The 16,606-nt window shown below is 36.1% G+C and overlaps 1 protein-coding gene across 10 annotated transcripts in view; it reads right to left on the reverse strand.

The window, feature by feature from the left end:
* Positions 1–16,606, reverse strand: part of TRPC4 (transient receptor potential cation channel subfamily C member 4) — a 210,748-nt gene that overhangs the window by 40,136 nt on the left and 154,006 nt on the right. For all 10 annotated transcript variants that reach the window (XM_070520570.1, XM_070520568.1, XM_070520575.1 and 7 more), the window contains one exon: positions 14,009–14,345. In XM_070520570.1, the coding sequence (XP_070376671.1) occupies positions 14,009–14,345 (337 nt within the window). The remainder of the gene's footprint in view (positions 1–14,008; positions 14,346–16,606) is intronic.

Here is a 16,606-nt window from a genome sequence, read left to right on the forward strand (position 1 = left end):
ATTTTCAAATTCTAGGAAATACTTTCAAAATATCACTGTATACTGTTATTCTACTTCTATAATCTTATCAAAATTTTATAAATCTATTTTTAGGTCCTGATAATGAGAAAGAGAGATATGGAAGTATCTAGAATCAAGAAATATTAAACGAATAAATATGACTTTATAACTACATTAATACAAGCAGACAAAACTTTTAAGATGATGATAGTCTGGAGCGTGAAATGTGAAGTGTAGAGTTTCACATGTGTCCTACACTAAAAGCAAGACAACATCAGATTAACTACAGAATCATAACTTTTCATGAGCCCATCAGAGAGATAAGAAACCAAGGAGCCTGTACTTCAAAGAAAAGCAGGTTCCTCCAAAGCAAGCCACAATGTGAGTGTTAGCTCCCCTGCGCCCGAGTGCAGGGGTAACAGACACTGGCAACATACAAGAGAGGAAGAAGATTTCAGAAAATCTTTTGAAACAAACTTCTAGTGTGAGTGTGAGCTAGTGTGAGAGGATAGAACCCCTGGGACATAGTCCAAGGGGAGTGTCCACAAACTTGCCTGCTCTTTTCCATAGACCCCATCCACTGCTCAGGAGGCTGATTTTGGGGAAAGACACAAAGTCCTCCAGAGGCTCTTCTCTTTTAAGGAGCTCTATGGGAGAAGCAGGAAACAGTCGTGGGCCTCGCATTTATACCAAAATCATTAGAGGTTTCCTGCCACAGGGAGAGGCTGGAAACTCTTCTGCACACGAGCTGCAAAGTTCTACTGCCATGAAAGGAGGGTATGGATCATTGAGAAACTGCATCCCTAACTCCCAGGCTAGGCTTATCGAAGTCTCACTACAGGACCCAATCACAGAGAATCTTCCTGCCTTACATCACAAGGCTGACAAACACCAGGTAAAAAGCAGAAGCTGGCAACTACTGGAGGAGTGGCAAGAGCATGGATTGAGACGCCCTCTGAAGCACAGGGACAGGGGGAAGGCCAACAGCTGTTGGTGGAGCAGGAATTCTGAGAATAACACTCTTTCCCAGCTGTCTTAGTCCATTCAGTCTGCTATAACAAAGCTTCATAGATTGTCTTATAAACAACGGAAATTATTTCTCATCCTTCTGGAGGCTGCAAGTCTAAGATCAGGGTATAAGCATGGTTGAGCCTTGGTGAGCGCCCTCTTCTGTGTTGCAGATTACTGACATCCTTTGTATCACATGGCAGAAAGATAGCAAGTTAGCTTTCTGGTCTCTTCTTATAAGGGCACTAATCCCATTCCTGAGGGCTCCACCCTCATGACCTAATTGCCTGCCAAATGCCCCACTTCCATACCATCACATTGGGGGTTAGGGTTTCAACATATGAATTTGTGGGGGAGGGGTGGTCACAGACATGTCATCCACAATACCACCTTAAGCAGAAGTGTATGGTGCCCTGAAATTGACTGCAGCAATAACAAAACCCAAATCCATCTCAGCTCCTAACTATATTGCTTCAAATTCCTGCACTAATGTTCTAGCACAAGAGGCATGTCTATTTTCAGGCATAAATTCTGTGCACTTCTGTCTAGCCTTCTGCACAGGCAGAATAAATACCCTTACAGAACACACACATGCACACCATGATACATCATATTCAAACTGTTTAAAACAAAAAAAAGAAAAAAAATATTGAAGGCATTGGGAGTGACAGGTGGGGTGGAAATAAACGATACATTGCATACAAAGAAATATTAGACTGACATCCAACTTGTCTGAAGCTATGCAAGACAGAGTGATATCATGAAAGTGCTGAAAGGAAAAAAATAAGTCAACCCAGAATTCTACACACAGCAGAAATAGCTCTAATAAATGAAGATGAACGAAAGACATGTTTTAGACAATCAAAACTCAGTTTATTGCCATGGGACCCATGCTACAAGAAATGCTAAAGGTATATTTTTTAGGCAGAGGGCATATGATACTAAACAGAAACTTGTTTATAAAAAGTTTACAAGTTTATAAAAAGAAATAAAAATCTATATTCAGAAATGGTTAAAATAAAAATTTATGTAAAAAATTTTTTTTTTATTTTGAATTGCTCTAACGGATAGTTGACTGCCTAAAGCAAAACTAGTAGCAATATATTATGGTTTATAATATATATAGCATATGTAAAAGTAAAATGTGTGGCAACATTAGCACAGAAGATGAGAGAGAGGAATTAGAAACATACTATCATAAAGGCAAAATAATGTTATTTAAAGTTAGACTGTGACAAATAAAAATTTTATATTGTAAATGCTGGAGCATCCTCTTAAAGTATTTTTAAATGTATAAATAAAGAGCCAGAAATGTAAATAAACATGGAGTTATAAAAGATAATCCATCGACAGGCAGAAAAAAATGGAAAAATATGACAAAGAACAAATGGAAAAAACAAGAAAAACAATAGCAATGGGGTAGATTTTAAATCGACCAGTATCAATAATTACGTTGAATAAAATGCATGCTCTAAACACACTAATTAAAAGACAGATGGTTGAATAGGATAAAAATGGAAAACACAACTATGTGACAATTCCTCAATAGGTTAAAAGTAAAGGAATAATAGGGGCCAGCCCGGTGGCATAGTGGTTAAGTTCACATGCTCTGCTTTGGTGGCCTGGGGTTCAAAGGTTCGGATCCCAGGCACAGACCTACACACTGCTCATCAAGCCATGCTGAGTGGCATCCCATATACAAAATAGAGGAAGATTAGTACAGATGTTAGCTCAAGGCCAATCTTCCCCACACACAACACACAAAAAGTAAAGATACTATGAAAGATCAAAAGCAAGCTCAAGTGGCTATATTAATATAAAGTAGATATAGTTCAGAAGCAGAAATGCTACTAGGTGTGTAGAGGGATATAACATAGGGATAGAAAGGTCAACTCACTGAGAAGACAGAACAATCCTAAATATGAATGCAGCTAACAAAATAACTTTGCAATACATGCCATAATTATTAGAACTGAAATAAAAAATATAGAAAGGTACAACTATGGTTAGAGATTTTAGTATTCCTCTCTGTAACCAACAGAATCGGGTAGAAGTTTTGTAAGACCATAAAAGTTCTGAACAACACTATCAAAAACCTGACAACAGCAGAACGTACACTTTTTTTCAAGTGCCACGTGAAACATTCACCAAGATAGACCATATTATGGGATATAGAACAAACTGAAACATATTTATACAAGTTAAAATCATACAAAATGTGTTATATGACAACATAATAAATAAATGTATCTGGAAAATCTCAATATTTTGCAACTAAACAACATCCTTCTAAAAACTCTTGGTCAAAGAAGAATTTACAGAAAAAACAGAAAATGTTTTGAAATGATTGAAAATGAAAATACAACCGAAAACTCTGTGATGCAGCTAATGTAGTACTTCCATACTTCAGTGGAATTTATGTCTAAATGCTTTATTAGAAAAGAATAAAAGTCTTAAATCAGTAATCTCAGCTTCAACTATGACGCTATGAAAAGAAGAGCAAATTAAAGCCAAAACAAGCAGAAGAAAGACAATAAAAAGGATAAAAGTAGAAATCAATGAATTTTAAAACTTAAAACTTCAGAAAAATCAATTAAAACAGAATCTAGTTCTTTCACCTGGTCAATAAATTGATAAAACTCTAACCAGAATGGTCAAGAAAAAAAGTGGAGACTATAAATGACCAATATCGGTGCAAGAAGGGACCTCAACACAGATCTTACAGACAAAATAAGGAAACAAAGTAATAAAATGAACAACTTGATACCCATAAAGCTCACAACTTAAAAGAACTGGACATTTTCCCTAAAAGACACAAACTTCTAAACTCACTCAAGAGGGCATAGAGTAACTCGAATTGTCCTATACTTATTAAAGAAATTGAATTCCTAGTTAAAAACCTTCCAAAAAAGAAAAATTCAGGTCCGGTAGCTTCATGGTAAATTCTACCAAACGTTTAAGGAAGAAATAATACCACTGCTCATCAAACATAAAAAATACAGGAGAAAGAAACATTTAAGAGGCAAGTATTATTCTGGTAAAAATCCAGACAAAAATAATATAATCAAAGAAAAATACACAATAATAACCCTTATGAATATGCACAAAAATCCTCAAGAAATATTAGCAAATTACATATAGTAATATAGAAAATTGATAATAAATCATGAACAAGTGCTGTTTTTCCCAGAAATGCAAAGTTGTTTCAATATTTAAGAATCCATCATGTAATCTATCCCATCAACATATTATTGGGGAAAAAAATGTCAACAGATGCAGCAAGCACGTATGATAAAAACTTTCAGGAAAGTATGAATAGGAGGAAAATTTCTTGATTTAATAAAGGACATCTATACAAACCTACAGCTATCACCACATTTATTTTGTAAAGGGCCAGAGAATAAATAACTTAGGTTTTGCGATTAATGAATGGATGTGGCTGTGTTACAATGAAACTATTTATGAAAATTGTCAAAGGGCCAGATTTGGCCTGCTGAGCCATGGATTTCCAAATCCTGTCTTATATCTTGACTGAGGTGGTAGAACATGATTGTATGTGTTTGCCAACATTTTATATCTCTGTGCCCTAAAAAAAAAAGCAGTACTACAACTTAATTTAAAGGCAACAAAAATTACGAGAGATTGATGTTGACAACTGGAAATAGGAATAGAATAAAAATAAAGAAATATAATAAAATATAAATTGTGATATATTGCTGATAGGTGTGTCTGAAAATTTTCACAATAAAACTTTGTAAGAAATAAAGCTGTATTAGACATGACGGTCTACTATTATTTAGTGAAAACTAGGAATGGTTATTTAATATTATTAATAAAGTTTTATTTTTTAATTTTGTTATATTTAAATTAATAACCCAGATGAGAACTGATTTCAGCTGAATTAATTATAGCGCGCATTTTAAAGTCTGCTGTTGACTACCGCTTTATTCTAGATTTAGTGCTTATATCCTAGCTTCCTTCCCCTTTGAGGTTTCTTTCATAAATAAATCTCTCTTGAGAGCTCAGATAAGATTGAGGCATAATTGGGGAGGCGATAATGTTTACTGCTTCCACATTGAAGAAAGGAATATATTAGATGGAAATAAGATGTGATGCATGCACTGATTTTAGAGCTTGCGGGAAACAGAATTTATTTTATCCAATGAGAAAAAATGCTAGGTACGCATGGAAACACTCTCCCCTCCCAAATCCATGGTTCTTTTTCCTCCTGAGCCTGGGTGCAGTCTCAGAATCCAGCACGCCACCACATCCCACACAGAAAACTAAGGCCCAAAGAGGCAGTGTGAGTATTGCTACACGATCAGTTAATGGAGAAGCCAGAACTGGATCTGTCTTCTTATGCAGTGCTCTTAGACAACATTTTCTTATCCTTGAGATTTCACAATGTAGCTTATTTGTTTTGTTTTGCTTGAAAGATTGCCAATTCTCAGAGATTAAAAGATGTGTGTGCTGCAACTGTTGATTGAATAAATGCATTTCAAATTAACTTTCATCAGAAGGCACAGTGATAAGAAGTGGGCTATGCCAGGTAAGAGAAGTGAGAGGCTCAGCTCAACAAGGAATCAGCTTTGTAATCTTAGTTGTCTCACCTTTCTGGGTTTCATATACCTTACTGCAGAAAAAGAGGTTTTGTTGATATACAGAATTCCACATAGAGAACAATACAAGAAGAATAATTCTACCTCAGTGGTATAAATAGCCAGATTGCTTCTTCCTGTTTGGATTATCAAAATTTTACTAACAACAGTCATCACAATAGCTCAACGAAAGATTAAAAACTGTTCTGTACCAGAGGACACAGACTTGCTTCGATCTGGCCCAGGAAGCAGAAATTGAATCTTTGATATGAAAATTATAGAAAGAAACCTTCTTGTCCAATGTAAGGGAGAATCCTCTGGCAATCAGAGTTGTTCCAAAACTGAATAGATCCCCCTAGGGGTGGTGATTTCAATCCGGAGCCTGGAATGTCTTCCATCAGTCGTGCTCCAGGGAAGTTCTTGCAATGAGTGGAAAACTGTTCCACTGATCTCTAAAGGTCATTCCGACTCTATGAATTTGTGAGACTGTAGTTTCCGAATTCATATGTATTGTAAAATAAAATATATTTTAAATACCTGCTAACCCACCAGAGTGTTTATATTTTATTTCCATTTACAGATAAATTATGTTATCTTTCTCCCTGCTTCTACCAAACTAGAAAGCCAAATGTGATTATTAACAGTTACCGAAATAGGTAACTTCAAATATTTTGTGGGCAATTATGTAGAAGATTAAAGACACTAGGACCAATGGCTTCAGAGAGCAAAGTGAAGACCATTGGGAAGGAGCTATAAAGTGGCAGTGATGAGCTCAGGATAAGGCAACATTTTAACCTGGAGCTCCTTGAAATCTAGCCGACTCTATTCTTATTAGATGGATTCAAGGAGATGACAATTCAATTTGAAGTTTTGACCAGTCGACCTCTTAGGTTTCCTTAGAAGAGTAACAACAGAAACTCACAATTTAGATATATTACAGTTCCTTTAGAGTTCAAAGAGTAAACATTAAATCTGACTTTCTGGGTCATAAAATAAATTATTTCACTTCTGACCTTTGGAAGGCACAATTATATGCAAAAAACCAGAGATCCTGATGAAATTGAGGACTCATGCCATCATTTTTTTAACTTGAGCTCTAAATAAGACTGTCAATCTGTGCTCTTTGGCTAATGCCAGTTTTGGACTTTTGTTTTTAAAGCACCCAGATTGAAGAATCACTTCCTATAGCTCTAGCCACCATACACCTGCTTGATGATTATTGATTTCTCTTTGTTATGAGCACGTTAGTGAAATAGCAAGTTTCCTCTATTCTGGCAACATTCGCAGAGATTTTTGAAGAAACAAGCCTTTAGAAAAACTAGAGGGTGCTATTAACTGGCTGAAAAATGCATCCAGATAGTAAATTATTTGTGGTAACTAAAAAGCCTAAAGAGAACAAAGCTTTGGGAGCTTCTGTCATAAAATGTTTGTCCTGTTCCCACAATGGGAACATTTCTAAATTGCTCTCTGCTGTTTATAAACAGATACGTGATTTCTCAGAGTCGTGGTGGAGGTCTAATTACAGGCACTGATGTCAAGACTGTGGGGCCCCACAAAGGAAAGATCATAGTGCAAATGAGTCAGAGAACTTCCTTTTAAAAATATTTGTGGATGCCTGGAAGTTTTTACTATTTTTTTCTACCTTTCCCATAACAGTTTTCGTAAGGGCTAGTTGAGTATTCTAGTCCATCCTATCATGTGAAAATTAGCTGTAAGGATGAGATGAAATAGGCAGACCTCAGGTGTCACTTTAAACATCCCAATTTCATGTGAGAAATGTGTAATTTTGCAAACAGACCTCTTGTCCTTCCTTGCTGTCAGCACTTACACAAAGAGTAAACAACCCCAAACAAAGAGCAGGTCACCTTTTCACCTACGGCAGCCTCCAAGGGCCTATACTGGCAGCCCAAAAGCTAGTCAAGGCTCTTGAACTTGGAAGTCTCTTAATAGAACACTGAGTTCCATGTAGCAGCACCAAATCAATGAAGACAAAAAGAACAAAAAGAATTCCTTCCTGCTGGAGTTTCCTTTTTTTCCTTCCCTAATCAGGGAACAAAAAAAAGTAGTCTGTAATCAAAATTCTGCTTCTGTTCAAAGAGAAATCTAAATATAGTTATTTTACTCAGAAGAGACTCATATTATGCTGGATCTGTAAGAGACACTAAGTTAAGGAGCAGCTCCTATTGTCTCAGCTTCACACTTAAAACCCAAACAAAGACAAAGACGAGAGACCTGAGTGTCCACTTTCTGAAGCGAGCTTAGAGACAACAGCAGCCAACCCCTTCCCTCTAGGCTTGCTAAGAGGCATCAGGACCTTGTCTGTTACCAACCACCTGCCCACCTGTACAGAGAGAGGACTGGGAAGAGGTGGCAGGAGAGCCTTGAAGTCAGGGCAATACAGTTTTTGTGCTAAGAGGGAATCCCAGAAGGAGAGATGAGGGTGACTACTCACCAGCACTACCATCTCCCTACATTGAGGGAGGGAGACTCCAAGAAAATCCCTCATAAAGACTAGAGAGTTCCACAACAAGGAGAAACTGGCAACTCAATCCCTGCAGGGGCATCTGCTCAGGCAATCGGCTAGCTGATCTCTCCTCGGGTCTAGTTCATCAGGGAAAATAGAAAAGCAGTGGGGCTTGGCAGTAGGGCAGCTGGCAGCAGCCTGATCTCCTGCTGTTTGATGTGGCAACATTTTGTAACGCTCTTGGGAAGTGAGGAAGCATATCATAGGAAGAAGTGGGTTTCAGCCATTTTGCTTCCTGCCCTTGCTAGTGTTATAGGACCCCAAAAGGGATCCACTGCTGGTTATAAGAGTTGAGGGACTGGAACATGTCGGGCAGGGCTGAACCTCTGATTCAGAGAACTGTGCAGTATGGAGGCACACAGGGCCCTCTAAACAACATCCATGCACCTGTCAGGAGAGTCACGTGTCAAGACCTCTCATATAGGCTACTCAGTATCAGCCAGAGATGCAGACAACCAACAAGGAAAGAGCTGTGACCAGGGTCTCAGGGAAGTAATGTAAACATTTAACTTTTCCTATCATCCCTCTTCCCTGCAGAACCAAGGAATGGGGAGAACAAAAAGAGTCTGTGTCCCTCCTTCCACTCCAGCTCCAGCATTGGGGCTGCAGGAAGAGTGAATGACAAACAGTTCCAGGTCCTTCATGCCACGTATCAGGTCTCTCGTTGGGAAGAGGAGAGCTTTAAACTGATTATAAGATTCAAGTTTTACACTCAACTGGGACTACTTTTGAAAACCTAAATATAGTAACTTAAGTAAGTTTCTATCAGGGTGGTAGCATTCCTTTAATAAGATTTCTGCTTAATTAAAAATTTTCCATGAAAACTAAGACATAGAACGTTTATGTAGATGGGAAAACAATGAATAAATATTGCTGCAAGTCTCTTCTCTGGTCCCCTTCTCAATGAGTGGTAACATGGTAACAGTTACTCTACACACATTTTTTAATGAGTGAGTATTAATTTTTTCACTATGAAAATTACTCCTTTCCACTTCATGCAAACTTCCCACAGATAACCAGGAAAAATGAGGATTATATGTTACAATGAAATGATTATCTTGTTTTCTTAAAAACTAAAATATCACTTTAAATTAATAAATGGAGATTCTGCAGCTGTGTTTGAGTGTCTGTAGTCTGAAGCGAGTTTTCTGAGGTGGTTAGGGCACGTTGCCAAGGGAGAGAGTGGGAAAAAACTATAGACTTGTTTCTTGCAAGAATATCTTTCGAGGCTGTTTGAGAAGACGGATAATTCAGAGGTGAGGCTGAAAGTATGAGCATCTGAAGCAATATGATCTTAATGCCTATCAGACAAAAGGTGAAGAAATGGTCCCAAGAAAGGAAGAATATATATAGGATCACTTGTCTCTATGAGCCTATCTAAGTGAAAATGTGATCACCGTTTTTCATTTTACATTTTCAATTTGGCAGCCCTTGTTGAAATTTTCAGATTTGTTAATATCACTCCTTTAAAGGATAAAAATGTAAAATAAACCATGGAAATGAGAAGCTGAGTTTGTTAGAGAAAAATTGTTAAATAAGTATGTGTTATAGGCAAGATGTATAATCCAGATACTATGAGCCGTTCTTAGTTTATGCCTAGGAATTCACCAGAAGCTGTTTTTAACAGAGCTCAGATCTCTTCCTATGGTACATCTTTTTCTCAGTTCACCCTTCTCCTAATCATGCTCAGTGTACATAGATTTATATACTATACAATTATGGCATCTTAGGCACACACGCAATATAAAGTCACTTCAGCCATTTTGTTTTCTCATTGGAAACAAAGTATTTCCTGCATTATTAACATGATAGCTTTCATTAACATTCTACTTCTTTTATGAAAAATGTTATTAATTTCATAATTTCTTTTTGCTAAGCTGACAAGTCTACATCAGGATATTTCAGACATATGCACACTTTTTTCAGGGGAATAAGCTATGACACAAATTCGATTGTTATGATTGAGTTGTAATGGTTTCTGTGGAAAAATCCAAACTGGTTTTGGGGAAGCCCCTAAAAACTAGCATCCAAAAGTTTTCTTTTTTCATATTTTACTCCATATTATCTCCAGAAACAGATGACATCTATTTGAGATAAAACTCCTGTTATAATTTGGATGAATTTTCATAATATACATTATACACATAACGTGCTATATTTAGTTTGCATGCAAATTTTATGTAAATAGGAATTTCACAGATGAATATTCTATTCATTTCATATCCCTAGCATTATATGTTAAAAATCTAGCCTTGAGTAAGTTAAGAGCCTCAGGTCATGGCACAGCAGAACATAGAAGTGACCAGATCTCTAATATGACCCAGGCTCCTTTTAATCCATCAGTTTTTCCGATGACACTTTCTCCCTAGACACTTGAAAAGTATAGCTCTGTTATCAGGCCCATATGCATGCTTGATAGAACTATTGTTTTATTTTTTACTCTAGTTTCAATGGGTAATTTGATAGTCAGAGAAGTCTACTGGTATCTATCTGTCTAGAATCTACCTATCTATTGAGAGTGTTCTAACTGAATTATCTGTGATTAGTTATCTCTGTCGATTTGAACTATATCTCAAGATGACTAAAATCACATTTGATCCTCGCAGGAGGTTTTTAGATTTCTTTGCTTATATGCTAAAGTTCATCCTGATAGGAAACTTCTGCCAGGAGATCTCTTAAGACTGTTTGATGGGAGAAAAGAAGGGTCGATAACCTTCAATACAAGAAAATCTGAAGGAAAAATAATTCAAAAAGCTTCGTGGGATGATGAGTTACATCTTATCAATGACACCACAGTGGAAGGATATAACAGCCATTGTAGATTGTTTTCTAAAGTTATAAGCTCAACAGACATCCATTTAAATAGTTAACAAGATGTTGAACTTCAGCAGGAAAGATACTGCAAATAATATAGAAACATTATTCCGCCATTGTACTAAATCACAGGATATAAAGGGTCAGTAATGCCGAATAAGTTCTTATTGTTGAAACACAGCAAAATATACAAAATAACAGAAATTCCCAGCCAAAACCACACTTCTTGAGATAAAGGGATTGATTTGAGAGGACAGGCTTTAAAGTTAGAAAACTTTTCTACTCAGAAAAAGTGAAACTTTATGATATAAATATATAAAACAAATAAAGCAAAAGTCTTTTTGTCAGGATAAACAAAATGGGTGACATAAAAGTAATCATTTCTCATAAGTTATGGTATCACAGGTCTGGGAAACATCCCCTGAAACTGGAAGGAAAGTAAATTTATCACAAGTAAAAAAGTATTTCTTTATCCAGCAAGTAGCTCACAGAGGTGATGTGGGTTGAAAATCTAAATCAGTTCAAGAAGACTTGAGAAAAACCCATGCATAGAGCGTCAATATGTGATTGGGAAAACTAACATGATGAGGGACACATTTATAAGCCACACCTTTCTCTGTAAGTCATTCAGTCTTATTATAAATCTAGAACCTCATAGTGGAGGGGCCATGAAATGTATGGCCATTTACTTTACCAGGCAGCAGGACTGAGTGAGACAATATAGAAGGCTCATTAATTTAGCCATCAAATCGGACTATGCCTTTTTGTCAATAGCACGCTTTTGGTAAAAGGTTAAAGCATTTCTAACCTGTTGGTTTTAGCCCTCCTCCACCACCCGTCACTTCCCCTACCCAAAAAAAAGAGACCAATTTTCTCTACCCTAATAACGATAGCTCCCCAGCACAGGATAATAGGAGTCAGTGGGACTTAAGAAGCCATCACTCTAAATCTTTCATTTTTTTGATGAAGACATTGACAAAACTGAAAGGTTGTGACCACACATAAGTTAACAGTCTCTTAGTGGTAGAACCTGGGCTTGTATTGAAATCAGTGCTTTTCCACAAGAGCCCGGCATCACAGAGAATATCTCTTATAATCACGGATCTAGCAAAGCACTTAGAACTGAGTCCTAGATATGAGGCACTCAGAATTCAGCAGGCTGGATGAACAATATAACTGTTTTGACAGATCTATTTGATTTGAAACATTTGAAAATTCTTTTTCTCATGCCCTGTTATTTAAGCAAGATGATCATTCATATGTATTTTCTTTTGATTCCAGAAAATCTCTTTTCATCCTAAAAACTCCCAGATAAATGAACTCCCTGCAGTCAGAGTATCTTAAAAAAAAATGTTGCCTTTAGCAAATATTTGTCTTGGCTGGAATTGTAATTTTCACAATTAAATTTATACTTTATTTAACCATTCAGCTGTGGTTTGGATATGGTTTTTTCTCGTCGACTTTCATGGAAAATTGTTACAAGTTTTGCATTTAGGAGGCAGCCAAAGACTGTTTTATTTGTACAAGTTATTCAAAGTTTGGAGCTTCTATATTTTAATATTATTTACCATTTTCTGAAATTATTTCACATATCTTATTATTATCTGTTTCTTCCAGTAAAATTTAAGCTTCATAGAAAGTACTCCACATATTTTCATTAATTGCATAAAGGAAAGACTAGAAATACTATATCTGCTTATGCTGCATTATATCTACACATTTTTCAAAAGGAAATATTCTATTTTCCATTTGGGACATCAGGAGTTTTAGGCATTCAACATAAGTTATCCACAATGGGAAATTCAAACTCCTAAATGCTTCTTTAAGAATTGTTCTCAAGAATTTTTGTGTGAAGAAAACTCCGTAAAGAACATATGCTTAATGTGAGCTATTTAATTTAAATGGAGACAGGGAGGGTAATTTTATATTTAATATCAACTGCAATGTCATAATTATTTTATTCAAAGAGACACAGATTATCTAAACTTTCCTTCTAATTTAAGCAAGATCATATTTTATGCCCTTCAGGTTAATAAGAATGTACTCTTTTAAAGCTCACTTGAGAAAGTGTTTTTTTAGTAACATTCGAAAAACATATCAAATCCTGTTCCTGTGAACTTTTCTTATTGTCACTACTTAGAGTATTTATAATCCTTAAAATTGGAAAATGTATCTATCTCAGATTCAGATATCATCCCTTTTTTCTTTCTGCCTTTTTCTCACTTTACAGTCTCTCCAGTAGTTTTGACAGTTAACCTAAACTGATCTTCTAAGATTGTGGATCATGAAATTTGTCACATGTTTTCTAATTAGTAAATCATGAGATGGTTGTGGTACCAGAGAGGTTTAAAATGATGAGCTAAATTGAGAAAATGTGATTTCTCAGCAAACCACAGTAGGATAGAGGAAAGAATAATTAAAGTGTAAATTTTAACTACGGTTAAAACAACAAGAGGAAAAGAAAAGATTTTTCACAGCTGCTTTAAGGTTTTCTACTTTACTATGATTTTCTGCAGATTTAAACTTTTTTTTCTATGAAAAGAACAGAGATTGGAGAATGTCCTATTGTTTAATTTCCTATCATTTTGATTTAATATGTAATTTCAAAGATAAACTTAAATGGATTGATTTTAAGAAAATGGTTACAGTTACTTTATGTACAGAACCACTAATTTTGCAGGAGGATTTCTACTTGTCTTTTAGAAGGCATATCCATTAAGAAAATTAGAATGATTGCTTATATATGACCAACGAGACATTTCGAAAGTCTTAAAAAGGCAAACATACAAATGAAAAACCCAGAAAATCATTCATGGGATATGAAGTCATTAAAATCTGGAATTCTAAAACTTAAGCTTACACTTCATAGGCTGCATTTGAGAGCAGGTCCACCACAGCTCGTAACGATTTATTTAGCTTTAAGGATTAGGCCTTGGAGCTACAATGGTCAGCACCTGTTTTGAACATTCCTATGTCTCAAACTTTAATGAATATTCTTTTCTGAGCAACAAAATTCCATGGCAGTAACACGTTTTTATTATATTTTCTATAGTAACACATTTACCCAGGACCCACGGTAATATCATCCACTCGACGATGGTTGGTGGTGGACCTTGCCTGTTCAAGTCTGACCTGTCGATGTGCTGAGAGGCAAGCAGCAGCAGGAACAAAAAAGTCAAATAGGATGCTGTATGGCAGATGAACTTGATAAATGGCTTTCTGATGAACAGTCCAAGTGGGCTTTTAGGAGCTATAAGGTAGCACACAGAGAAGACAGGAAAAAGAAGTCCTATTATGAAACATGTCACCATCTTCACTGCCCAATGTCTTCTCCTCCAGCCTGGGAACTCATCGTACCACCGAGATGCAAGCAGCTGTTGGCAATTGGGCTGGGCAACAAACTGAATGGAAAGGAAAGGAAAAGGAAGAGTCAGTGTCACATGTAATGGTATCAGTTCATCAAGAAAAACACACAGTTATCTTTAGGGTCAGTTCTGTTTTAAATAATTTTATATTTAGACAATCATAAAGCATTTTAATTCGTTCTATGAACAAAGCCCATTTATTGGATATTTTATACCCAAGGCATAGTGCTTTGTGTTTAGCCAGACATGACAGAATTCAAAATACTATGGTTGAGCTTGAGGAAGCAAAAATAGAGCTGAGGAATAAGAATATTCATGGGAAATACTGATAAGTGAACAAAGCTGTGTACAAAGATAAATGCATATATGTATGAATATAAGAATTGTGATATATGCATGGCATAAAATAAAAAATGTTAAATGGTTATTTCTTGGTTTAGTGGTTATTTTCTGGTTATGACATAATACTTGTTTTTCATTTATATCCTTGAGTATACTTTTAACATTTTCTATAATAAACACTAGTTTCATCATCAGAAAAAGTAAATATACTTTTAATTGGGTTGAGGCAATAAGAAAAACATACATGAAAACATATTAGGATTACCAAAATGTAAATGATCATAGCTAAATTTGGTGGAAATAATACAAATACCTTACCTAAGTATAATCAATTACCATATACAAAACTTTTCACAAACATGACATCATTTTATTCTGCTAACAAGTTTGAGATGTAGTGTAGACCTTACTCTATTTTAAGGATGAGGATAGAAGGAATTATAAGAAGTCAGTAAATTTATTCATTAGTAAATGATATAGTTTTGGACTAGTAAATGATAAAATTTTGGACTATCTGGTACAGTATCTTATTTTTCTTTTTCTGCACACTACCTTTCTCATTGGGACCGACAGCTAAGTGTTATATAAATTCAGAGGAAGTTTTCTCTTCCAGATGGGATGGTCCGAGAATGCTTCCCAGTGTGTCTGAGATATGAATAGGCAGATTTGTAAAAGCAGAGTGGAGAAGGGAAGGCAATTCATAACAAGATATGGTGGGAGAGAGAGATCATACACTGATGAGAAAGTATATGGTGTTTTTATGGGATGCCCCATGAGCTGCTTTGACTGTAGTAGAAGCTTTAGTCCCTTATAAGGGACTCAGGAAAGTTCTGTTGGCACCAAAAATAGGCCTACCCTAAAAGCAAACTGGATACTTGGCCCATTCATAGGACTCCCTCCTGCTCGGTATTTCCCATTTGCTTCTTCAGTCTTAGCCTGTATGGATCTCCTTTAGGCAAGACTTTGCCATTACTCTTTTTTGAGGGTAAGCAAGCAAATAATCTCTGGGTATACAGAAAGGGCCTCAATTATCACAAACCAAAAGCTGTTTGAGAGTTAAAGGAGCGACAGGTGATTTACTAGAAGAGCACTTCAGTAGTTGAGGTTAGTTGAGGTGTGCAACCACGTGGACTGGGCATAGAATGTTTTCTCATGCAGCTGTTTCTCTTCACCTTGTCTTGGATATCCCCCTCATCAAAGGACATAATGGGCGAAGAAATATGTAATAAATTAAGTTTACAATAATGGGTTAAGTAAAGGCATCTACAACAAAATAAAACTGCATTTATCAAGACTGGGATGATGAGGCTCTCTTCATTACTTTGTAAGTAATTTATTTAAGTAAGTTTCAAGCTCTGTAATTAGTAAAGCTAAATTTTATAATTCAAAGAATAGCCTTTCTTAACACAATCCTTGCCTATTATTCTGGTCAAAAGCAGGTATCTGAAAGTCAAAATAGAGTTCTTGCTGATACATCTGCAGAGTACTGTCAAATAGTGATACAGGTCATTAACAAGCCCTCTTCTCTTTAAGAGTTGGTCCCCCCTCCACACACACACAATCCTTCCCATCAGCATTTTATAAACAAAGCATAGGCTACCATCTTCTTTCTATTTTTCATACAAAATATTCTTCATAGGATTAGAATTTAGCACAATTGAACGGTCTTAATACAAGGGAGTTAAAGAAACCTACAAAAAATGCAAGATAAAACAAGCGTTTGCTACAATTTCACTAATCCTCACAAATTGAAGAAACACTAGAAGGGATGAAGTATGAATAACACAGTTTATACGCACAGAAAAAGTAAAAGAAAAGTATGTACTTTGTTCAACATGGTCTGGGTAAATTCTAGGACGAACAAACTCTGCCCTTCCTGGCCAAAATCTCATTCGGGCATGGGATACTCCAGAGCAATTGAGCAAATAACTTTATTGGGAGCACTTTAGTTTGCC

This window comes from Equus asinus, chromosome 11 (genome assembly GCF_041296235.1).
Source record: "Equus asinus isolate D_3611 breed Donkey chromosome 11, EquAss-T2T_v2, whole genome shotgun sequence".
Classification (NCBI taxonomy): domain Eukaryota; kingdom Metazoa; phylum Chordata; class Mammalia; order Perissodactyla; family Equidae; genus Equus; species Equus asinus.